The 26,309-nt window shown below is 45.0% G+C and overlaps 1 protein-coding gene across 1 annotated transcript in view; it reads right to left on the reverse strand.

The window, feature by feature from the left end:
* Positions 1-3,907: 3,907 nt before the first annotated feature.
* The window catches only part of GAP43 (growth associated protein 43), a 60,419-nt gene continuing 38,017 nt past the window's right edge, over positions 3,908-26,309 (reverse strand). Inside the window, exon 3 of the mRNA XM_071560512.1 lies at positions 3,908-9,908. Coding sequence (XP_071416613.1) covers positions 9,820-9,908 — 89 coding nt within the window. The 3' untranslated portion in view covers positions 3,908-9,819. The remainder of the gene's footprint in view (positions 9,909-26,309) is intronic.

Raw genomic sequence — 26,309 nt, forward strand, 5'->3', positions numbered from 1 at the left:
AGAGTCTCCCTTTTGCAGTGTCCCCATTGAGTCACCCAGCACTGCTGCCATCTCCTTCCCCAGACAAGTCCAAACAACTCTGTTGTCAGCCATGTCTCCTTCTGCCTTAGCCTGCCCCTACATACTTACCTGATATTCACCACCCAGTTTACCCCATTTGTCCTCAGATATATCTCTTCCCACTGTCACATTTGTAGCATGCCAGACTCCCCTTGAGCTGCCCAGCATCCCAGTGTCTGCTAGCAGCCCATCAGCTACCAGTAGTACATTGTTTACTGGCAGCTCACCTGACATCTTCCCCCAGCCCCTTACCAAGCCTCCATCCTCATCACAGCCTCCTCAAGACGGCTGCTACCCACCCCTGTCAGCAAACAACCAGAGCACTGGCAGCTTTCAGAGCCATAGACAGAGCCTGACAGCCCCATATGTTTCAACAGAGACAGTTCCTCCCTGTAATGGGCCCAGAGGAGCACAGCTTTCAAAAGATTCAGTGTGGAAGTGACAGGCTGGAAAGTCTTATTAATGGTGTCTCCGCCAGCAAGGGGCTGGGAGGCAGAGCATGCCAACAGCCCAGCGGCTTGGCTTGCACAGCCCATGCACTGCTGCTAAATGGTGGCTAGTGAGCCAAACCCTTCCCTTGGATATGCAATGGGTTGGAGATGTCCCTGGGGTGTTTGGATTTTTCCTAGAGACCAGTCAGCATATGAGGTCTTTCAAAAGCATGCATCCTGCTTTGCACCCTGTTCTTTCAGCCCTGACTCCCAAACATCCTCCACATCCAAAGGCACCAGTGTCTCTCCCTATTAGACACCAGCTGCCCCTTAGGCCACCACTAAATGTGGCAGTTTCTTAGCTTTCACTGAGTTTTTCCTAAATTGCTCACATCTGCCTCAAAATTAAAGACACCTAAGAAGGGAAGACTGAGGCCCTGGGCAAACACAAGGAAGAAGACTCTGCCCCACAATACCCACAGTGAAATCATCTCCACACTTTAAACATGAGCTGCTGCACAGAGAGGTGTTGAATGAGGCTCATTGAAAATTAAGCTGCAGACTGACAGTACATAGATAAACAGCCAAAGATTGGCTTGTATAGAGGGGGGATACCGAACCCTCTCTATTACACATCTTGTCCAAGAAGAGAAACTGTTTTACCCTCTCTGGGTCAGGGTCTTGAGGATGGCCACAAACCCCTTCAGAACAGCACTGTCTCAAGACAAAAAAAGCACAACTATGGGCTCAGCAGAGAGAGACCTCACCATCAGTTTTCAGTTCACCCCAGTTAACCCTTCCTTGTTATCCAGCCAGTGATGACCTGTGCTACCTTTCCTCTCTGGCACCACAGAAGTGAATCTTACCTTTCTCTTGACTTAGCATCCACCCATTGCTCCTGAAGTACTAATTACATTTTACTCATAACTTGCTTAATCAACTACCATGATTTAATTAAGTAGTTCCTTTCTGTCTGTACCTAGCTTGTAGTTCAGGTTGTAGGCTGGTGCATTTGCAGACACTCAAGTACCCTAAGCCTATTTCTGCAGCTATGGCAGCCTGTCTTGTACAAGCTACCACCTCTCTGCAAATCCTGCCTCTCAGCTACAGAGTCCGAGGTGTTCCTCTGAGAGAAATGAGCTGTTATTTCCTTGTCTCTCCCATTACTCACGTTCACCATTCCATGCCAAGCTGGATGAAAATTATTTCCTCTCTAATGTACAAAAGCGGCCCTATGTACAGAAAAATTATTTCATTTGTAATAAATAGAAATGATCTTAGGTACAGAAGTGCATACATTCTTTTGTTTTTTTCTGCTCATCTTCAGCAAGGGAAGGCTCCCTGTCAGACTGGATGCCAGCTCTCCATACAGTGGTAAAACAGGGCAAAGTGGTGCAGATTGGGAGATTGTAAATGTCTATTACAGAGTGTTGGGTAAAGGAAAGCGGGCTTAGAAATTTGAGTGACTGTATGAGAAACACTGGGTTTTTTGCCTGTGACCCCAGTAGAGCAATGAAGGTGGCAAGTCTGCCATGAAGCCGTGGGCATTCTCAAACCCCAGGAAAACTTGAAGTTGCTGTTGCAGTTTCTCCAAGGAAAGGAAGTCTCCCCCAGCCCAGTCTCTCCTCTAAGCCAGAGAACCACTACAGTAATGGGAAATGTTGCTCGCTCATGTCTCAGAAGCTGGAGAAAGGCTGTCAGTGTGGTCCATGAATGTGGGAAGATATCCCAAAGAGTTCACCTGGGCAGAGAGGCAACTGAAGGGTTTGAACGCCCAAGGTGAGTCATGGGTAATTTTCTACAATTCAGGCAGAAAGTTTATTTCTATCTCACAGTTGCAAGAGCATGACACTGGAAATCACACAGAATGAGCTTTGTGTGCCTAGTTAGACAGTCTCTAGTGGAGATTTACATTAGGCTGAGTGTTTCAGCTCCCACAAGTGCAACAGGACACCTGTTCAGCCTCCTGGCCTCCCTCTCCTCTGTGCAGCAGATAAAAGGGTGCAAGAGAGCCTTATCAAGTCAAGACAACCATTTACTTGGAGGGAGGTCCTTGACTGCCCTTTAATAGATGTTTTGCCCCACAGAAGCAAAGTTAATCTGCCAGGGTTGAGCCCTGTAATCTAGTGATGTGACTAATTGAAACCACTTGATTTTGAATGCTAAATATTTGTTTGCACACAAGCTGGAGTCCACGCCTTTTTTGGAGATGCCATGAGGCAACTGATGATTACATGCAAGAATACAGACATCTAATTGTGTCATTTGTAAATTGGCATTTTGTCCAGAACCCATGTGAGGTGCTGAGGTCTGCTGTGTTTCCCAGGCAGCTCCTTGGAGCCTCATCAGAAATTTTCCTGGGCCCTTGCTAAGCCAGCTGCTGTATTTCAGAGATGAGTTGCAAGTGATTTCTAAATAGTGGTTGCGAAGCTTCCTGGGATGAATAGATGTGATAAAAATACTTGATTTCAGCTCTGCTCTTGAGCTGCTGACAGATACAGCACAGCATTAATTCAGCAGCGTAGCACAGCTTGGGCAGCAATTCCTGCACTGTTCATATTTCATTGCACTTGGCACAAAGCTGATACTGAGGCAAGTAACTTGGTGGGACTTCTTAGGTGCTGAAATATATATTTCTATCTCAAAAACTTCTGGAGTTTCCCCATAAACTACTAAAGATTTAAATCCAGTGAGGAATTTAATGCCTTTAGGTATGTTTGCACAACAATTTTACATTGAGTGTGGCAGAGCACTAAACAGGTAGCCCAGGGATGTTGTGGAGTCTCCCTCTCTGGAGACATTCAAAACCCACTCGGACACATTCTTGTGTCATCTGCTCTAGGAGTGGACTAGATGATCCCTAAAGGTCCCTTCCAACTCTAAGAATTCTGTGATTGTATAGTTGTCTTAGAAAAATTAAATTATTCCATTTTGTACACCTTTTTCTTTAAACATGGAACATCCCAGGCCCAGATATGGCTGTGGACATTTTGCAGCTCCATGGTGCTAAGGCACAGCTTTTCTCAGTTCAGTCCAGTTTATGGGTAGCACCCAACCAGCCACAAGTTAGTCTTTCTGGGGTCGAGAGCATCTGAAGGGATTTCTATGTCATGTCATATAAATACTCAGTACTTTTGAATCGGAGACCCCATCTTCCATCAGGCCTATATGTTCTATCTCAATGGATATTAAGCACAATAAAATCATATCAGGCCTTTTATTTCACCATTTCACTTTAACGCAGTTTTTTTACATGGACAGAATAAGTAGAAAGCATTTCCTTCCACAGTAGTAGGGCTTGACTGAGAAGGTCAAGGGAGACTGGAATGAAATTTTTTTTGTAAAAGCATCAAAATCCTACACGAGGGAGAAATTTCTATTCCAATAGCAAATAATTGCACACAACTACACATATCTATAAGTGAGAGACTTTATTTGAACCAATTTTTCAAATACAGACATCTGTATTATTCTCACTTCTCGGGAATGTTTTCTGCTCATTTTTGAAGCTTGCAACCTTAGGACAATATTCAGGACATATGTGTACATTAGATCTCTGCAGATGGACACATTCATAATGCACAAGTACAATGAGTGAGAGACTCTTTCCAGATCCTCACACAAGAGCATCGGAAATGGGCCGCTCTAATTGTCAAGTTCTGCTCTTATTAGCTTCCAGACACGTCACAGTTCTTGATACTCTCTAGGCTGTAGCCACCTTCTTCAGGCCCCAATTTACTACTGTGTTACTTCAGCTGTATGCCAGTGTAACTCCTCAAAATAGGGCTTAGGTGATGCACAGGGATATGTTTTATTCTTTAGGAACAGGCATGAGAAGAAAAACCAAGCTATTGAGTGAACAGTTCACCTGGGATTTACTTTTGTCAGAGTAGTCTAGGTCTCAGGCTGGGACTTCTTTTTTGGAAGTGGCCAGTGGTTCTGGGTGTGTAATACATGAATCTTGATGTTCAGAGCATACAGGGGACCTGTGGCTTGGACCCCAGTGAGTTGTCTCTCAAGCTGGGCACTCCAGATGTGAGCCACTGGGGTCACTATCCTGTTCTGCAAATCTCAACCTTCACCTCTTCTTCCAAGTATTGCTCAACAGAGGAATGTAGTAATAAAGCATTGTAGGTAAGAATGCAGGCTCGCACACGACCTGAGATCAACACCCTGAAAAATGGATAGAGGGTAGTGCTTTCAGGACCACCTAAATGACTCACGATCTTTAGTTCCACTTTGGGAAATGACTGGAGAATTTCAGGCCTGAAACCCCCAAATGTGCTGCAGTGAGGAGTTTGGACATCCTTCAGCATCTGGGCCTTAGGAACTTGCCTCTCTTTGAAAGCCAGCGAAATGTGTGCTCTCAAGTGTCCATGTCACTTAGGTTATTCTGAAAACTGTACCCTATATACATATAAGTAGATAAGGGGCAGACTTTCACAGGCACAAGTGGCAGTTAGACATGTAACTCCCATTGATTTTTTTCCCCCTCGGGGACCTGGAAAATCCCCCCCCCCGAGGAGTTGCATCCTCCTCTCGCATTATTTTCACACCAGATTAACACCACTGGTTCCAGTGGAGCGACTCCTGAGTTACCCCAGTGTGAGCGAGAGGAGAACCAGTCCTGAGGTGCTCTAAATATCCAGTGAAAGTGCTAATGTGGCAATATGGAAAAGCAGGGAATCTGAGCACAGGCCTGGAAGAGGACCCCAATGCCATTTCTGGCATTGCTGAGCTGCAGGTGACCACCGAGCAGACTTCTTAGCCAAGAGGGACCACAAAAACATTCATTCAAACATTTGCCTTCACCTCTGCATACCACAACCACTTCATTTCCTTCCTACGACACCTATGACAAACACGAGACCTTCAGTATGAAAAGTCTCTAGTTTGCTGTTTGGAGACCACAGGAAAAAAGAAATAACTCCCATGGGGAGCTTGGTATGAACTCCCTCTTCCTTCTTTCTTCTTTCCTTTTTTTTCTAAACCTCTCTGCTTCAGTCATGGACATTTCTTTTACCTAGAGTAACACATTTCGCAAGTGATGGTGTTTATGTGGTCACTACAGGTGAGTTCCTTCTAGCTAAGGCCTCTCACGGGGTTGCATTAGGGCTTAGGGTTGGAAAACACTGGGTCTGAAGGGATCTCAGCAGGATGCCCTACCCCTCCCTTTGGAATGTGACTCACTGGGAAGCTCCTTGGCTCATGTAACTATTGCAAGGGTTGTGGAGTTTTATATCTGTCGGTGCAGATGGTCAGGATGCCACAAGCATTGCAAGGCAGACCAAATTCATGCAAATGATCTACTGCATCGATGGGAGGTTTATGTTGGAATTAGTTTCACTTTTCCAAGGCTTAGTCTGATGAAATGTAGTAGTGAAATGTCAAGAGCTGGCCCATAGCTGGTAGAAGCATTCAGTATAGCTGTGGGTCACTCATGTATCTTACTAAAGAGGCATGGAAGAAACCTCTCTCAGACCCTAAATTTCCACAGCACTGTATGGTGAGGTCAGGCACAGTATTCCCAGTGTGAATCACTCTGACATTCCCTTCCCTTTTCATACATAAAGTAACAACCACAGACACCTCCAGACAAAGCTATATCCTCTTCAGGGAGAGAGAATTAGATACATGCTCCCTGGGGAATTCCTGGTGGTTGTCGCATCAGGACTAGTAGAAAAGCTCCAACTACTCTGCTGATTACTCTTTGCTCCACTGTTTGCTTCTGAGACCTCCTGCCTCTTCTGCTGCTCTCAGCTCATTTGATATCTTGCTAGAAAAATTGTTCCTCAAATACCCTTGTTCTCTTTCCAGTTTCCGTCCCATGCTACATCCTTTATGCTGTTTCCTTTTAGCCTTTGAAAATCTGGCTGAGGAGGCAACTCAAGGAAATCCAAATGTTTTTTCTCAGCTCTCTTCCTGTACCCTGAAGACAGCCCAGCTTCCTATACAAATCTTGTGTATTACACATTAAACCACTTCCTGCTCAAGGCAGGGTTTGTCTCTGTGCTCTCTCTCATGCTCTCTTTGCCCTGACTCTCTGGCAGGATCAGGACACGGTACAATAAGAAAGATAGGCAGTGCTTGGTTACAGCTAGTAATTTTAAACTGGAACCAAGGGAGAGGAATTAGTATTTAAATTATTTAGGTTTGCAGTTGGTAACCACATACCCCATTTTCTTTGTGGGAGGGGAAAAACCAAAACACAAACCCCAACCCTTTGTTCTCTAAGCAACATGGCAAAGTATGTTCTTACAAACGGTGACAAAACACGCGCGATGCCCCAACCATCACCCAAGAGGGAGGCAACATGCGAAATACAAAGATAAAGCATCCTTGGGGAGAGAAAGTTTTTCAATTTTTTGAGGAGGGAGGAAGGCCTATGTCCAGGAAGACATGAGAGGCAGTTTTCTTTTCCTTATAAAGTTAAAAATAGTAATAGCAAACTGGAGACAAGATAAAAAATTTGGGGTCTAAAGTCAGAAAAGCAGGGAGACCACATAGTCTTTGCAGAAAAAGGCAAGACAGTCCTTAAGAAAACTCTTGTAAATGGTTGTGACAGGAAATAAGTCCAAACAAAAACTGTGCTCTCTCCTTCCTGCCTCCTCCCAAACTCCTCTCCCACAAATCCTGAGAGCTGAACCTCAGTTCTCTCAACTCGGTGCTAGAGACACGGGGTATCTGCAATGTCTGATCTGGGCTGGGCACCCTGTGTGCTACAAACAGCAAACATACTCTACACCTCTCCTCCCTATGCCTCAGCCCCCCGTGTCTGTCAGAGCGCTCTCCCTCCCCAAACACCATCCACACCCCTGCTGCTGCTGCAGCAGAGACGGGTGGGGTGGTGAGACCTGACATACGGTCCAAGCAATGCCTGATGTCTGCGCTACATTTGCTGAATTGAGGTCAGGCTGGAAGGTGTCTCAGGGTTTACCACCCATCATGACATGGGAATATTAGCATATATATCATTTATGAAGTATGACACAATACCTATCTGTCAGTCAGCCCATCTTTCTATCTATTGTCTGTCTAATCTACTTTAGCTAGCTAAGTTTCACTATCTCTATCAATCGTCTATTGCTCCATATTATCTAATTTCTTCCTGTCTCTCTCATCTTTTTCACTCTAATCTTTCTTTCTCTAGCTATACTCCCCTCTCTCTCCCTATCATCCATCTATCCACTCGGAAATCTTTCCCCCCCACCTCTCTAATCCCTGTTTTTATAACTCTCTGTCCAATCTCTCTCCCACTCTCTCTTTCCCTCTCTTTTAAAAAATCTTCCCCATCTCTCTCTCTCTCTCTTATTTCTACACAATGCCAGGAAGCACATGGAAATAAACCTTGACGTATTTTGATGGAACATTCAAGTAAGCAGTCTACGTTCAAAGTGATCAGTTCTGAGGAGACACTGTTCATCTTTTCTCCCTATTTCCAACAAAGAGATGGAGGAGAACAAATCTGTAGGGCAGGGAGGGCCACTCAGCCCTCTGAAGGCCATGGGGCTGCCACTCCAACAGGCATCAGCCACCAAGGGTCAGGGACGTTGGAGCTGTCAGCATACCCATCGTTTTGGTGTTACTGCTGTGAGAGAAATTTAATCATGGCCCTGCAGCATCGTACAGTAACATTGCAGGCTACACTGGCTGTCATTGCCAATGCAGCCAGGAAATCATGCACAAGCTGGTGGGAAAGCACATGATAATAACCAGGGCAGTGAAAGAGCAGTAACAGCAAATAACTGGTCTTTTATGAAAGCCCAGATATTACTAAATATATTTTAACTGTTCACTGTCACAGCTCATAAACAAAGAAGCAGACCCCGATGGTTGTACAGGCTTAGAGGTTTGCCATGTGTCAGTCTCCTCTGGGACAGGTTGGGTCTAACAGACATGTGGTTGGTGGCACCAGGGAACTTTCTGCACCCCATGGAAAGCAGTGGTGGAGATTTAGGAGGTGGTGCTATGCCCATGGGTATAAATGACAGCTAAAAGCCTTGGGCCTCATTGGAGCTAATGAACCATCCTGGGTTTTGCCAGGGAGCAGGAATGAGGTATTTCTCAAAGTGCCATTTACTGGCTCTTACACCACCAGACCTTGGCCTGCCCATGTGCCTGTTTATTCAATGCATTGGCACAATTTATTCTGCCCATCAGAACACTTTTGAAGGGCCACACTATGTTAATCAGCAACTTCTCCAACTTTAGCCCAACAGGGTGAGCATCATCCTGCTGCCAGGGGACGCTCAGGCCCCAGGACCTGTCCCCTTATGGCCCTTGGTGCACCTCTTGGCAGGGGTTAGACCTTCAGCATGGATCAAAGCAGGTCCCTTTGCAGGCTTATCTCTCCAAGGTCACCATAGTTCTCCAAATCTCTCAAACCTAGAGGTCCCCTAGAGACTCGCTCATTATGGTCTTTCCTAAAACTGATTTTGCTGCTTTCATTATTTATGTCAGTCAGTGCTAACATCTCACTCAAAATCCCAGCCTGCTCCCCTTAAAAATCCCCTCAGCAGTACCAGGAAGAGCAGTCAGTCACTGACTTGTGGCCAAGGAGCACAGCTGGGCCACGCAAGAAGTGACCCACCAAAGACCACAGGCCGGCAGGATGTACGGCAGCATAGAAATGCGACACGGTGGTATTAATGATCATTATTCTCATTTATTATAATTATTGTTCAGTTTGAAAAAGGAGCCTGGAGCCAAGCATTATGCTAATTGGCACATTTTTTAGTTGTTGTCGTTTTAGTTCTGAAAACAAGCTGGGGGTTAGTATTCTTTTTCCCTCATTTGTTTGTTGCATTGGGTCTTTTTTGTTTTTTCTTTCGTTCATTCCATCACATTGAAAAAGGAAGAAAAGAATTTTTTTCCCTCTTTTGTTTTAACTCACTCAGTAAGTCTGGACTCCTCGGATGAACGTAACATTGCACACACACACACTTGGAGAAGAGAGAGAGGAGAGAGAGAGAGAGAGAGCGCGCTCGCAGTGGGCAGACAGACACACGCACGCGCCAGGTCAAAGAACTCTGATACAGTGCAAGAATTTTCCCAAAATGATTGGATCATCATTACCAAAAACTCGCCATAACAACACCAAGAAACAAAGAAATGTTTAAGCCACACTGTTTGACTGGGATTTTTCCTGCTTTTTTTTTTCTTTAAATGTTTGCCACACAGAGAGAAAAAGGGTTTAAGTGGGAGTGGGAGAGGGACAGACAGGCTCACAGATGTGAGCAGGAAGGGGAGAGATTGAGATTGGGGTGGGAAGGAAGGATAGAGGATAGGGGGAGGGAGGGAGGGGCAATGGGGAGTAATTTCTTAATGTTCAGGCATTTTCTTGGTCCGCCTTGCTCTCTTCTTCTTTCACCTCTTCCTGCTGGGCACTTTCAGTAGGTTTGGTTTCTTCTACAGCATCTAGTGGGGAAACAGATGGTCCAGGGTTAGTCAGCCATGATCTAGAGCATCCTGCATGTGCACATAGCCACAGCATGATGGACTGCATGGCTTCAGGCTTCTCTCTCCCCAAAGTGACCCAGGTCTCAAAGTCCCTGGCATTTCTACAGCATGGCAAGAACATACCAGGGTTCAGCCCAGCAGGCAAGTGTGTAGCTCTCACAAAAATCCTTCAGCCAGAAAGCATGTACAACTGGGAAGGAGCTGCCTTGCTCACTGCTGATATGCCAGGCAACCAGCATTCATGCCACCAGGTGCACTGATTAGGCTCTTGGCTTACCAGTTAAATCACATACCATTTTATAGAACCCACTGACTGTGCCAACCACTGTTGAATTATTATCCCTTAATTACAGGCAACACTTAAAGAGGTCACAAAGGAGAAACTCTATATGCACATGAAGCCTGCAAGACTCAGAGGGAAAAATTTTATAACATATAACTCAGATTTCTCTCACACTGACCAGACATCTAGAGAAATATCTCTAGCCTTGAAGAACTGTGGTCTTCATTCAGGATGTTGCCACATCTCTCCAGTTTTCTGGGCTCTCCTTTCAAAAACAAAGCTACCCAGGGGGGAAGCAGTGAGTAACTGGAGGCTGGGTCTGCCTGTCAAGCAGACACGTGGTTCTAGGACACGATTCACATAAGAAGTTAAAACTAATGCTAGGAGCAAAACCACGGTGAACTAGACAGAGAATCAGAACCCAGGGGAAGGCAGAGGCAACCAGGAGGAACAAGACAAGCAATAGGAGTGCCCCTCAAGCTGGAGTGATCTCACTGCTGGGTGCATCTAGCCCAAGACACCATGACTCCTTCACTGCAGCAGGACAAATTTAATTGTCTCTGAGTTTCTATCAACCAGCTCTCATTATCTTTAGATCAAGGTACACTAACATGTTCTCTGGCCTGTTTCAGAAACAGTGCATGTACTGTGTGGTTTGTTTTTTACAGGACAAGGTGATGGTTGACTGAGGGCTGCAGGGCAGTAACGTAGAATAATGCACAAGGGTCTTAGTGAACTGTAGTGACTGGTCTGCTCCATCACCATCTCTCCCCATTTCTCACTGACTTCCCCTCCCCCCCACACATACACACAGTCCATGGAGAGGTCAAGCAAACATCGTCACTCCAGACGTGGGATAAAGAACAGGAAAAAGAAATAAGTGCTGATGTGGTGTGGGACAGTGCTGGGTGTTGTGGGACAGATCACATGTCATTGGTATGACATAGACCTCAGTGATGGCACTTGACTTACCTCTGTAGTATCACTGTATCTCCAGTGGTCATTCAGAGAGGACTGTGGGGTCCCTGGACAGTACCTGGCTTCCCTGATACGCTATCTGATTCAATTGTACCAGCAAACAAAATGGGCCAGGGACTGCTCCCTGGCCCTGAGGCCAGTTGGCACCACACAGCTTATGTCCATAATGCTCAATTTTCTTATCCTACAGAGCAGGGTGGCTGTCTCTGGGACTTGTCCCGGCAAAGCTAGTTGGCATATGCAAAAATCACACCATGGCCTGTGCTGTCAGCCAAATGATACAGATATTCACTTTACCAGTGTTTAGTTTGTGAGGATTAGCACCCTCATACTCATGTTTAGCTTCAGCAAGAATGCTCATCGGGATGTGAAACTCTTTACTGACACCATTCATACATTTTGGCATGGTCCATTTGATGCCATCAGATGGCAGACTTGTATTTGCTTCCAATATTGGCATTCCTGCTTCCCACTCCCCCTCAGTTCTTTAGCCTAGCTTTTAAATATGTTCCTAGGCACCACTTCCTTATGAATCACCTCTAAGATGTGTGTAACTTCCCATCCTGAATCATCTTCATTAAAGGCTCTACTTCTGGACTTTCAAATACTTTTTATCTTAGTAAACTGTAACTGATGATTTCCAAAAGGAAAAATAAATCTGTGGGAACATCCTCATGGCCTGAGCCACTGCACCAGCAAAACCCCTGTCAGCAAAAACCTCTATGGATTTCTCTTTCCTCAATACTGATCAGCTAAACAGAATGCTACTTGAAGATTTCATCTATATCTGGCACAGCTACTGCCACAGACCAAAGACAAAATAGGCTACTGATTAAAACAGGATGCAAGTACCAGTGTAAGGCGAAGCAGGCCAGCTTGGGCTAGTTTTTCACCTTTGTTAACTTTCCTGAATGACTTGATCACCGGGAAGGAGGGGAGTCCTTTTAATTCTGCTCTTCTCTAAGGCATTCATAGCACAAGACAAGATGAATTATGAAGACAAGAGTAGAATCCTAATGCACAACCATCTACCCTTAAATCTGAGCAGAAGGACTACGGGTAAGCAGCAGCAAAGCCTGGTTTCTTACAATGCTCTGACAGATCCTAGTAGGGTAGAATTTCTGGGTTTTTTTTCCACATGTAAATGCATGAGTTAAAGAGTAACAAAGGACAGGTAGTGTGCCTCCAGGAATACAAGTCCTGACACTGTATTTCATTGTGTTTAAAACTTTCTGTGTCTTCCTACTGAAAATATGCACAGTCCTACTGTAAATATGCCAGCAGTGCCACAGCCTCCTCAGCACAGCAGAACAGATGAGTCCGTAATGCAGCAAGCACAGGGATACTACACTGGGAGGTCCTGCACACCTGCTGTGCTACCAAGTGCCTTGGCCAAGTCATACAAACCACTGAGTCACACAGATGCCCCTGTTACATCAGCAGCTGAAACTGGGGTCCAGCTCCTACATGAGTAAGCTCTTGACAGTTGTCCTGGAGGGATGGGCAGGAAATCTAGTCACATTCAGAGTGGGAGAGCTGGCAACCTCGGTGCAGTAGGGTAGATCACAGTGCTATTCTTGCTTGATAAGCAGACAGGCTGAAACAGTTTTCTGCCATGTTTGTTCCCTGCTAGGTCACCACAGTGGACAATCTAATTTCCAGGAAGTGCCTGTGGCGCCTAGAGATCCCTGTCTGGCAGAAGAACTGCACAAAGGTGCCTCACTGTCCCCATTACACTTCTCTGGGGAGCAGATAGTGGTAGGCAGATGACTGTCTGCTGAAGCAGCCCAGAGACTGCGCTGTTTTCTGCCATGGATGAAATAGCCTGGACTGACTCTGAGGCCATGGAGCAACAGGAATGACTTAAAGTCACTTCACCACATATTCAACAGAGAGGAATCATACAAACCAAATGATGGAGTGTGGACATCTCGAGTAAAAACGAGAAGTCTAGCTTTTTGGATAGGAATTATCACACGAAATTTGCAAATCACTCTCCCTCTTTTTTCTTCTATGGTGTTGAAGCAATAGGGGGAAATGCTTGATGTACTGCTATACCCTGTTAAACTGTGTCTTATTTCCTAGCAGCTTTAGCAGCATTTCTTCATCTTTGGGATGGGGAAAAAGAAGCAACCTGTTATTATGTAGTAATAAACTTTAGCAATAAGCAATATCCCAAAGGATAAAGAATTCAGCACAAAAATAAAAGAAAATTCAAGCTGCAGCACTGCTAAACCACATTAGTAAAAAGAAGAGGATTTGCTCTGTGCAACAGGAGCAATGGATCACAACCCCACTCACATCAGGGCCAGTTAATAGTAGTTTTTGATTCATGAGGTGAGACAGTTTATCTGACCAGTTTGTGTGATGCAGGCTATTTCTGCAGTATGTTCTCTGGGATTTTCTGCAGCCTAGTTTTCAGTGTCCCAGCAAAGGAGGGCAAAGTATTCCTGGGGAGATTAGTAGACAGCTTTCCTAGGGATTCCATACATCAGAGGGACTATTTCTTACTTTCCTTTTTATCCAATAATAGTCTTGATTTTCCACTTTTTTGAACTCTGGGCTGTCACACCTGTGAGTTTGTAGTGGACAGACACCATTATACAGAGAGAACTGAATAGCCTTGGCATTTTACATTCACATTTGTGACCAAAAAAAAGCAGGTGAGAATTCAGGCTATCCCTTACTAGGGGAATAAAAGCATTTCATCCTGGGTAGACAAACTTCCACCTGTCTGAAGCTGCATCCCTTCTGAACATGCCAGCATTGTGAGCTCTCCTCCTGCAAGATCAGAGTCCTCTGTGTCCACTTGTGAGGGACAGAACAAGCAGAAGGCAATCAGTTATTTCTTCAGGTGAGCCTGGACTGGGCAGCATTGATATGCTTGTTGTGAGATCATGATATGAGAAAGCTGAGGTCAAAGTGAACAGACATCTCACCTAAATGCAGACATCTACACAGAGGTATCTCCAGCTGATCTTCTCATCCTCTCCTCCCTTTCTAATTAGTGGAAATAAACATCACATTTTTAGGGCTCTATTAACCTGTCATGTTTAGATCCCTATTATAGGACAAGAGGAGTTGCAGCCTGGAAACATTTACATCTGCAGCAAGCCAAGGTGGAGACATCCCCTATTTTTTCTAGAGCATTCCAGCCACTGAGCAAAAAGAAAGACCCAAACTCACAGAATGAGAACACAGGATGTGCATGCATGGAAGAAGCAGAACAGGTGGGGAGGCAGAGCTGTAATATAAAGCAAAAGAAGCTTAAGGAGGGGGAAAATAAATTCAGTCCTGAAGGATAAAGCAAGAATGGCTAGGTCAAAAAGCTTGTCCCTCCCCACCTCAAAACCAACAACAAAACCCACCTAGTTTGTGCTTGCAGTCATCACCCTTACAGTTGCCTTAGTGCACACCAGTCATCACTTGCATTGTTGCTGTTTATTCCAGTCTTGTGGTCTCACCTTTGCAGACAAAGCTTTGAGATTTCAGTTTGCTTTTTTGTTTCAGTCTTTGGAAAGCTATGCTGCAGTACAAATCATCCTATACTTGGGATAATTTTGCCAAAGAGACAGGCATCTGTGAGCTGAGCTGCCACTGGTTTTACTTCCATTTAGCACCCTGAATAGATGAGCCAAGTTGAGAAACATTTTGGGCAGCCTCAGACAAACCTTAAGCTGTGATTGCAGAATTGTTTAAGGGACAGAGCAGTGTGATGGGACAGGCTTATGTGCATCTCCTTCCCAGCTGAAGGGCCTGAAATGTTGGAGAGATGCTTTATACTTACAGCTCCAACTAGCACCTGTTAGGAAACAGCCTTGACCATGGAAGAGTAGCAATATGGAAGTGAACTATAGACCCTTGCTGAAATAGGGTCTGAGAGAGCTCCTGCTCCTCAGTATTCCATTTATTTCCTGGAAAGGGTGAGAGGCATGTCTGTGAGCCCTGCTGGGGAACAAACGCCTGGAACATATGCAGCTCTGGTTGCTGTGAGGCTGAAGCAGGCACGTAAGCAGCAGTTTTGCTGGATGGTGGTACTTCCAGCTGCCTTTGCCTACGCTGTGCTCTAATGGCTGAGCATGCAGGCTCCTCTCCAAGTCTCTCCACTGTCCTACATTAGTGAAATTAGGTTGAGTGGATTTCCGGGTAAAACACTGTCTCTTGGGACCTGCCCAGCTCCCGTCTGACTTGCCAAGATTAATTAAATCAGAGCAGACATCAGCTTATGACCATAGCAGCAGCAACCTCTCTGATGATGGTTTCTTTTGTGGCTGGTGGCTTGGGTTTTGTTTTCCTTTTTGTCTCTGTTCCGCTGCAGATCTTTAAATTACCACAGCCAATGCCAAGAGGAGAGACATTGCACAACACTCTGGGATTCTAATACAGATGCAGGGATTTTGCTTTTGCTGCTCTCTCTCTCTGTTTGCATAATTATTGCTGATATTGATTGTGCAGCCAGAACTCTCTCATGCTTTCATTCTAAAGTACTGCCCAGATCTACACAGACACTGCTCTTTCTCTAGCATTTTTCATTCTCCCTCCTTTCTCTGTCCTTTGCCAGCTACAGCCTGGGCATAGATGGAACTGAAAACCTATTCCTCATCCGGTCTTCACTTTGCTCCCAAACATAAATCTTTGTCTTCCTGCCCTGTTATAAGCAGATCTCAGCTGTCCAAGAGATGATTCTGCTTAAAGATTTTTTTTTTTTGAGGCTAAGAAGCACTAGAGGGCCCCATTTAAAATCCCTGACCTGAGCCTCTCCTAGTTTTAATGACATTTGGATCCAGATTTGAATCCAGGCTTCACAGCTTGATTCATCTGTCCCGATCCATCTGTCCTTCTAGCCAGCCAGAAGCCTATTCCAGGCAGACGATGGTAGGTCTGAGACTGCTGAAACAAGACACACTTCAGGTTCAGAGCTGTTGCTTACACAGTTCTCTTCCTGATCCATGTTAGCCCATTGCAGTCAGCCCTACAATGTGTCATATGCCATGCTAAAATTCTACGCCCTCCCCACTCACTGCCTGGGAGATCTGGCAGACTTACCCTGCCCCAGCAAAACACTGAGAAATTAAGGAATTGGGTATTTTAGGTGAGTGGCTGTGTCTGGTCCAGGGCATTGACTTGTATCATTTCTCCCAGACTTCGGTGAATCCGTCACTCTCTACAGACAGACTCAGGGTACCACCTGGTTCCTATGAGCCCTGGGGTCCTGGTGGACACATGGCACCTTCAACATCTGCTTACCCTTGGCAAACTCTGCAATAAGGTGGTGGTGAGGAAATGTCCTCAGTGGAAGTAGTGGGCAGAAGGTCCAGTGAAAGAAGCAGGCAAAGCAGTCTGTTCAATTTAAACCAAAAAGTTTAATATGGCCACAATACATGGTAGCTTGGGCCTTCTATTCCTGGGCCACCTCATCTTTGTTTCAGAACCATGTATAAATGGCTCATTTGCTCCAGCAGAGAGAAATAACAAATACAACTTATGCAAGTCCCATGGCTGATAACTTTGGTCCAAGCTTGGACAGCTGCCTTATTTTCTGATCCTGCTAAATCCTCAGAGGACAGCCAGCCCCAGTTCTGTCGCCTCAGATGCCTTTGCGCTTTGTTAGGCTGAAGAGACAGTAGCTTAGGGATTTCCTCTCCCTCTCATCCCACCCCATGCCTTTCTTCCTCCAGCATCACCATGGAAGTCCAACCCTGCACTGGCATCCATGTGTGCAGTAGATGGAAAGGGAGGGAGAGGTGAGAGATGCTCAGGGTGCTCAGCAGTGGGGATGGGGTGCCGAGGGGAGTCAGGCTCACAGCTCCATTGCAAAGCATCTTTCACAGTGTCTAGACACCAGCTGCCAGGTTGCCATGGAAACTCCCCAACTTTGGCTGATGGGAGGGAGCAGTGAGGTCTCCAGAGAAATGGGAGTAATGGAGGAAGAGGGTGGGGAGAGAAAAGGGAGGTTGTTCCTTGTGAATGTGAAGTCTTAACCCTGTTACAGCTATATTTGCATATATTTTTTCTTCCTGGAGAATGGGAAAGAAGCAGATCTCCTTTCTTTTGCTGCTGTTTCCTTCCCACATTCATGGATGCAGTCAGGCCTGGAGGCTGAGAAAAATGACATGCCGACTGCTGACCATTTATTGCTGTACCAGTATTGTACCTATAACTTGGCAATTTGAATCCAGCTAGTGTTGGAAGAAGTCTATCAGAATGGTTAGGTTTTCAGTGAGGTCTCTAACAATGCCACTCTCAGCCACTTTCACAGCTAGAAGTAAAGGCAGTTTTAGGGAGGACAGGGTGCTCCCACCTGGCCAGCAGTGTGATCTGTCACAGTGCTTCTGCGGGGATGCTTCATTGCACCAGAAAGTGGTGGACAAGCAGGAGGCTGTGTAGTACAGTGGTCAAAGGCAAGGTAAAAGAGCTCTTTTGAGATGACAGTGCCTTGGAGGCAAATGTATTACGCCGGCATTGAGTGGCCTCCTACCAAAAAGCACCAAAGGTACTATGACCTCAACAGACTCCTACCAAGGTTCCATGATCTTTGCAGCCAGGGAGCTTGAAGAGGAGAAATGGGAAGTGACTTGTGCAGTGTCTTTCCAGACATCAGCTGGGGTCAGAGCTGATCTAATGCACAATCAGTTGTTCAACTAAACCAGAAAGCTCCCTCCAGGAGTGACTCCAAGCTACCAGCCCCTCCATCTTCTGCAAAAGGGTGACGCAGAGTCAAAGATGCCTCTGCAGACACTCAGACCACAGTTCTTCATTATCCAGTGCCTGACACACCGAGGTAGTGTACTGGTCTTTTTAGATACCGTATCAAGATTTTACCAGATCTATAAGATAAAACAGTATATAATATCCAGATCATACATTTACGATGAACACACACCTTTGTGAACATCAAGAGCTGTCTCCATTGTAGCCTTCCCAGAATACTACAGGCAGCCAGCAATATAAGTATTTCTCTGGTCTTTGTTACCACAACAATAGCCTAACTCACAATCATGGAAGTATTTTATTCTTTTTGGCACCCCAGTGAAGAAAGAGAAAGTTTTATCTGCATTTTAGAATAAGCAAAGTATGAAGAACTGGGCTGTGGTCACACAAAAGCCTGTGGTATACCCAGGCGGCTGAATCGCCTTGGCTCTTCATTCAAACACCTCAACCAGCCACTCTGCACACAGCAGCACTTCTACAGGTGTGATGCTTTGGGCCTGTCATTTCTGAAATTCCATGAAGTTCTATCTTCAATCCAAAACTGGAGATGCAGCCATCTCAGCAATACTCACAGAGCCATCACAGGAAGGCAGGTAGAAGAAAGGCAGTCATGACTCCATCTGAGGAAAACCTAAGAAGAAATTACCCATAAGGTGATCTTTACTTTTCTTCGCCTCTGCCCATGTTGATTTCACAGACCAGAAAGAGTACTCTTTTATTTCCTTAAATACCTTGTGATTTAAACAGCTTGAATATAGAAGTTTTAACTTGCTTCCAGGTGTGGAATATAACAGTTGACAGATGCTCTTGGCATATGTGTTGGAAAACAGGATGTCACCATCTTATGCAACAGCATTCTTTTGTGTCACCCATTTTGCTGGGTTAAGTTCTGGATGACGGTTTAGAAAAAGAGGGCATGTGAAGGGACAGAAGAACAAACACATACACCCATTTATTCTTTAGCCTCTTTAGAGTGACTGCCCTGTGAGATTATAGGGGAAAAATCAGAGGAAAGAGAAGCAGAAATGGAAATACCCACAGTAGGTATAGGCCAGTTGAACCTTACTGAAGTGATTGATAGTGATTGTTCTACAGCCAGGACCTTCCTAGCAAAGTAATTAATTCAGGGAATGAAGCTTAGAGCACTTTGGGGTTGGAGGTTTGGATTTGGAGAGGCCCAGAAGATGCACAGAGAATAGCACAGCAAGTGACAGAAGTTTGACAGACAGATCAGGTCCTCAGAGGTCTGCCCATCTTACAGCTCCACTGATCATCCTGGCAATTCTGGTAGGATCAGTAGGGGGATAAAAACGAACCTGAAACTGCGGCAGACTGCTGGCATTCATGCACTGCTGATCCTAAAATAAAGAGGGTTAAGAAGAGGAAGGAAACATGCAGAGTGACAGAGTCTTTGGGTTTTCCATCTACAGCTCTCAGCTCCTCATAAAGCACCAGCTGTGAGGTTGCTCTCCTCCCCTTCCCCTGCAAAGCTGTCCAGGGAAAAGAAACTATAGGAGGAAGTCTTCCGTAATTGCGGCAAAATGGTCTAGAAATTCCTTCAGTGCATCCAGAATTAATGTACTGCTCCTCCCCTCGTACTCCTCCCCCTTCAGCTGCCAGTGGCAGGAAAACAAATTGCTGCAGCCCTTACTACAAACCACACTCCCGCCTCCCTTCCCCCAGCCCAAAAGACATGTGCCATTCATAAGCTGCCTGACTGCTGGTCTCCATTATTAAAGCCTAGAAGACTGATAAATTGAGGATTCATGGAGCCTGCAAGCCTCCAACAACCACATTGCCATGGAAACCAGAGGCAGCCTCCATCTCCAACAGAAATGATATTGATCTAGCTGAAGGCAAGGAATTACAATCAAGGAGAGGATATAAAATGTCTCTTTTTCTTCCCTTTGCCATCCTCCCATTTTGTGTTTAAATGAAGGAGAAATTTCATTTAGAGATCATTAGTTTGTTTCTGTCCATCATCATACACCAAGGCTCTGTAAATTGGATCCTGAAATTAATTAAGTGTCTGTTGTCAGGCCTTCCACAGCCATCCTCTTGATAACTGTCTCCAGCAGTTGCAACATCAACAACAACAGCTCCTTGCATCAAAGATATTACTAATGTTTCTCAAATGCACAGCTGGTGTGCACACCCTTAGAATCCCAATGTGTTTTATGCAGAACAGGCACTGAAACACGTACGCTGCTCTCCAGAAGGCAGATGAGGCTTCATGCTGCACCCAGTGAAGCTCCTGGGAGCCTTTGCTTTGCACTTCAACAGGAGGTGGTTTGAGAGCCCAGAAACAGGGAGAGAAATTTTGAAAGTGGCATTCCCAGTGCAGAGGAACTCTCCCCTCTTCTTGAAACCTCCTCTCTGGGACTGCTTAATCACAGCCCTGCAGGGAAAGAAACATCAGAAGTCACAGCACCTGTCCTGCAAAACTGGATGGGCAGCTGGACACTTTACCCAGATCACACTGCAAAGGGCAGATCCTCCTTGGTTTGTAGCCTCAACCCTTGGGTGCCCATGAGAAAGCCTAGGGGCTGAAGGTGAAAAGTTACAGCCTGACTTAAGATGGGAGGTTGATCTGTGTAGTCACCCCTTTCTGGCCCAAGAAATCTCTGTGACTAGAGGTGTGGTGATGCTTGCCCAGTAAGTGGTCAGCTCTAAGGGAAAGCAGGAGTAGGGCAGCCCTGAGCCTGGCACTGGCCATTTTCAGAGAGCCAAGCTGCACAGCAGGAAGGAAGGAAGGAAGGAAGGAGCTGCCTGGAAAACCTTTCATGAGTGCTTTTACTGGCAGCACCAGTCTTTCCTGTGAAGGTGGTAAAAGTTAGGACCAGTAATTCTGATTTTAATTCAAATCTGGCAAGTTGTTTGGGGTTTGGTTTGTTGCTTTTGGTTTTGTTTTTAACCAGTTTTTAGAACCATTTCTCCAAGTTCAAGACGGACTTCCCAGTCTCTGAGTTCTTGAGGGCTGCATCAAGTGAACCGATGTGGCTGTCCCACAGTAGCCATCTCAGTTTAATTGGCTTTTCACAGTAACAACTCAATCAAGAGGGTAATGAATTCAGCCTTGACATGAGGGCATTCAGTGGGACAGCTGCAAAATCTGGGGAGACCTCCAAGGGACACAACCAGGCAGCCCAAAGCCCTGTGCGCAAACAGCCGTGTCATGACCAGGTTGCATCACGTCTCTGGAGTAGCAGGTATGTCTGGGTTGTCAATGGCAAAGCTGAAGCTCCTCAGTACTGTCCTCTATGGTGAAAAAAAGTACCCTTCCAGATGGCTAAGATGGACCTTTGCTGAGCTAGTTTACAACAACAAGGTTTCTCTCCCTCACCAAAGGACACTTCAGCACTGCCTTGACCGTCCCTTGCTAACACTTCCAGCCCAAGGGAGCCCTGACTCAGCTCTGGGGCCAAGCAGTAGCTGCTCCTCAACTATCTCATGCATAGCCAAAGTCTGCCATGAAGCCATGAACTCTGCACAGGACCACAGAGGCTGTCAGTTACCACCACAGCTCCCAATTGCAGATTTTCTAAGTTTTCTAAGTTTTTGGACATTGTGGAACAGCCCATACTTTTGGGCACACCATTTTGACAAAGGCAGATGAAAGAAGAAGAGGGCCTTGTATGATGCATGAACTCATCAAGCCTGAGCTGCTCTGAAATTGCTCTGAAACTGCACTGAGGCGTAGGAAGTGGCACCCCACCATTTCGTGCTCATATTGTCTCCCCTGGTCCTCCAGTTGATTTTATTTGCTGCCAAGGTCCTTGGCTCAGGTCTTCCCTGCTGGTCGCAGAGTGATGTTGTGAGATATCCACGTGAATGAACATGTCTCTCTTACTCTTCCTCTCTTGCTGGAGCTGTTCCACTTCCATAAGTCATTAAATATTCATTGGGCCAGAGGAAAAAACATGGACTCTGTAGATGAATGATGAGGTCACTCATCTGGAATAGAGGAGACCAAACTCCACATCCTGGCTCCAGCAAACAATAAATATTTTATACAAAGTGGAATAGCTCCAGCAGGAGGGACCAGGAGAAACTTTGTCCAGCAGACCAGTGGCTTGCTTGCAAAGCTCACAGGATTTTAGCTTCCTGGCATAAGGCATGGACCCACTTTTTCTTCTGTTCCAGTAAGGGAGTACCTGACCCTCACATTCTTGCTATTCTAAAAGCAGGCAAAGGTTTCTCTTATAGCTTTAATCTACAAATCCCATAAGTCCTGGTACTGGTATATTATGTTTGCATTTGAAAAAAAAAAGGTTCTTCAATGATAAAAAAATGAGTTTCACAGAAAAATTCCAGTCCAGCAGGATTCAGAAGCCCTGTGTGGTTGGGTTTAAACTGCAACTAGGCTTTACTTCTCTGTTTGGGAGAACCACCTGTATGTGTTTTTCTACAAATGAAGACAAGAAGTAGTTGTATGCTACATCAGTTAGGAGTGTCTGCAATTTTCTTCCTCTTCTCTGATGTAAAAGTCAGTGACTCCATTCATCTTTCTCACAGTCATTTGTCTTCAGCCATGAGGAAGGTTTATACCTTGAGGCACAAAGAAATGTTTTTCTCCTTTTGTGTCTCCTTATTGAGTGCAGTGAACAGGGCTGGGTTAGCGTCTCTTGAGACCAAAGTCTGCTGCTCAGCATCAGTGCTGTGCATTTCTTCCCACTGTCTTCCTTGTGGGCCTCAGGTGTGTTTGGGAGATGTGTCATGGACAAGAGGTCACATTTAGTGCTTGTGTTTGGCATCATGCTGGGCCACACTGGGAAGTCTCCCAATGAAGGCCTGGCAGCAGTGCTGGGATGGCTACATTCCTTCAACCCCAAAGATAAGCCTTAAGGCATGAGCCAAAACTTTATACTGCTGAGGCATCTTCCAAACACCCACCAGTCCCACGTGCAAATGTGCAGCATTCTAAATGTCTACGCTGAACACAGGCGTTCATGGGAAAGGTGCAGGATTGAGCAGGTGTGGTACAGAGTTGCAAGATCTAGGTGACACTGCTGCCTGCTCACTGTTTGGTAATAAAGAAGTTACTTCCTTCCACCATTTGGATCTCTGGTGTTCCGGTTGAATAATGGACTGTGAATGCAGGCAAAGGGACAGACAGAACTGCTGCTTGTACAAAGTGTAGTAGCCTTACTGAAGGTAAACTCACAGCAACTCTCTGATCAGACCCCGTGAACGTGGCCCATTTCTGTCCCTTCTGACAACAAGGGAAAGCAGAAGACCAATATTACACTGAGTCCCTTCCAGGGGAAGAAATATACAGACAGTTTGCGAGCAGATCTAAGATTAAGAGCACAGACTCCTTCAACTCGCACATATTTCTGAAGTGCAGTGGGGCAGACTCCAAACCAGGGTTTGGTGTCCTGTGGCATATCCTTTGTTTCAGCACCGATGACTGAAGATTACTCTGAATTGCTTACAACACTGATGCTGAAATCACAGGTGAAATCCTAGCCTTATGTAAGTAGGGTAAGTAACACAGGATGTCTAAACTGGAATACATACCCTTTCATTTCTAAGCCCATACCCAGTAAGGGAATGGAGTCCTATAATAACTTGAAAACTAGACAGTTATGGACCTAGTCCACACAACCTTGCATTCACACCTCCCTCTCAGAGGCTTGTGTTGTTTCCAAATTAATGTGTGTCTCAATCTTTTAAGAACATCAAAGAAGTTTTTAAAAGTAATTGCCACCACCACAACTTTAAATTACTTTTACTTTATTCCATCATTCATCTCTTCAGATGGTTATTAAGTAAGGTCCTTGAAACATTTTTCACAGCTGCTAAGACTTTTTTTGTCAATCAGCAGCACTGGGGAATGCCTCTGCATAATGGTCAGAGCTCTTGCTCCTGCTCTCCTATCCCTTTCCCTGTACATGCAGTGCTTTGTCAGCTGTGGTTCTCTAGCACTGCACCACTTTAGCACTGGGATTTGGACCTTCTTCCAAATGTCAGAGAGATTTTCTTCTTCATTAAGCCCTCTAGGTTACAGGTAATATCCGGTTATCATTAATAGCATTCCCAATTACAGTGTTTTGCTGAAGGAAGATGGAGAGGTTGAATAGTGGCTTCTACCTTCTGCTTTCTTTCATAATGAAAAGAGGACTCATTTGCTATTGCCTCAAGGTACAGCTGGAAAGTGTGTGGGTCTTTGAACAGTGGATAATTGGGACCTTATGACCTTTATCTAAGACTTATTTGCATGAAGCATTGAGTCTCACTTTTCTGGTCATTAGGGGAAGAACATTTTCTTTTACATCTCTGGACACTCTCCAGCTTTCTGTTGTTCTTTTCCTGACTGCTCTGCAGCCCTGCAAAAGGCAGGTGTCCAACAGGAAGTCCTGACTGCCAGGACCTCAGCTGAGATTTTCTGCTCTGTTCCAGTGTCCCATGCTGACACTGATGTAGCTAAGGACACAGAAAGAAAAAAGAAACATTTCCACAGATCACATTCACATTTGGTGATGACACAGCTACAGCTCTTTATGTGGTACAGGCCACTAGAGCTAAAGGATATGTAAAGGGAGCCTCTAGCAGGGAATACAGAACCAGGAAGGAAGTCACAGTCATAGTAACACACAAAATCAGACTGGACTCTCCTTCAGAGAACAGCTAAGCACACAATAGCAGTACTCTCCATCATTTGGGTGTCCCACACAACTTATTTTTAAGTATCTCCCCTAATTTCTGCATGAAAGACATTTAACACTAACAGAGAGTAAAACCAGGGAATAAGGAAGCCTTTCTTTAAGTCATGCTTGCAGTATGAATGTAGCCTTGAGAAATACATTATGTCTGGAGACCTATTCAAATGGAGCTGGTGTAATATGGTCTTTCACAGGTCTGTTGGAAAGTTCAAAACTGGAGGTGGAAACCATTCTATAGAGCTGCCAGTGGCTTGACTTGGTTGACTTCTGTCACTGCCTACATTTTCCTTGGTTGTCTTGGCCATGGCCCAGTCTCACAGATCATCATAAGGCTGAATAAAATATTTCATCAGTGTCTTTACAAAGAGGAGAACTCCCAAGTCATTGCAGTCATCAATGCACATTGGGTGACTGTCTTCAAAAAGTAAAGATGTTGCTGTGCAGAATGACTGGCATGAGAAGCAAAAATGAAGAAATATTGCCTTTCTGGAAACATGTGTATACAAGTACACCCTTTACAGAACTAATATGACCAATATCTGTCACTCCACCTCATAAAGGAGATGGACAGATTTAAAGAGAGTGCAGAGAAAGATCCTAAAAAGCACAGGAATAATTTCACATTAAAAGCTACTGAAAGCATCGCTTTTGTTTTCTTCATGAAAGAGATGAACAGCAAGACCTATGGTACTATGCCCTCTGTGCATAAATGCATACTATATGATGCTATATACAACAGGCCATGGCATAAAGTAGGGCTACCCAAAGCTTTTGCTCTTTCTGTGATATGGCACAAGTACAGAAGTATATTTAAGGCAATGGTGGCCAATTTGTCACTGAATTTTATGGGCATTGTATAGCTGATTTGTGTTGGGGAAGCTGTTGACACTTAGTCAATCAGATACTAAATATATGTATGTGTATACATATATATGTGTGTATATATATATATATGTCATATAGTGCTGCAGTTATATGAGCATCAAAAGAGAGAACACATCATGCTTTACCTGTTAAACCAAACTCCAGACAGTAGAGAACAGTGATTTGCATGGATCCTTGTGAGTACAACTGTGTCTCACCAGAGTTCATCGAATTTCCACAGTGATGGGAAGTGATCGCTGCACTGATATTGATAATACAATATTAATGCACCTATTATACAGCTCTTCAGGAATGTTTAACTAATCTGATTGTACTGACCTGGTGAACTTTCCAAATCCTTTTCCTCTGCATTTGGCCACAGAGTCAGTACTGCTACTTTTGAAGTTCTGGCTCTTGGAGCTGTAAATCCCAGCTGATACTCTGCAAGCTTATATCTATCTGAAAAGTTCAGACTACTTGATCCTCGTGTAAAAAGATGACACTGGCAGTGGTGCAGAGCAGTTCTGGCAGATACAGCAGTCACCACTGAAATTTCATTCTCTGTCTGTCTAAACTATTCACTGGTCTGCTGTTTGAATCCTTCTCAGCAGAAATTTTGTTTACCATTTATGATAGAAAGCCTTCCTCTCGTGGGGATTTCACTGCATTTTCAGAAGATGATCTGAGTGCAGATGCAGGGGGTGTGTCTGAAAAACTTTGTAATGACAGAGTGATTTTGAGCAAAATCTAGGTGGAGGTTAACCATTGGTCTTGGCTGTAGAGAGCCATGTGTTAGCATGAGCAACTACTATACAATGTGAGCACATACCATGACATTAGTACACACTTCCCTGAACA

This window comes from Pithys albifrons, chromosome 1 (genome assembly GCF_047495875.1).
Source record: "Pithys albifrons albifrons isolate INPA30051 chromosome 1, PitAlb_v1, whole genome shotgun sequence".
NCBI classification, from domain to species: Eukaryota; Metazoa; Chordata; class Aves; order Passeriformes; family Thamnophilidae; genus Pithys; species Pithys albifrons.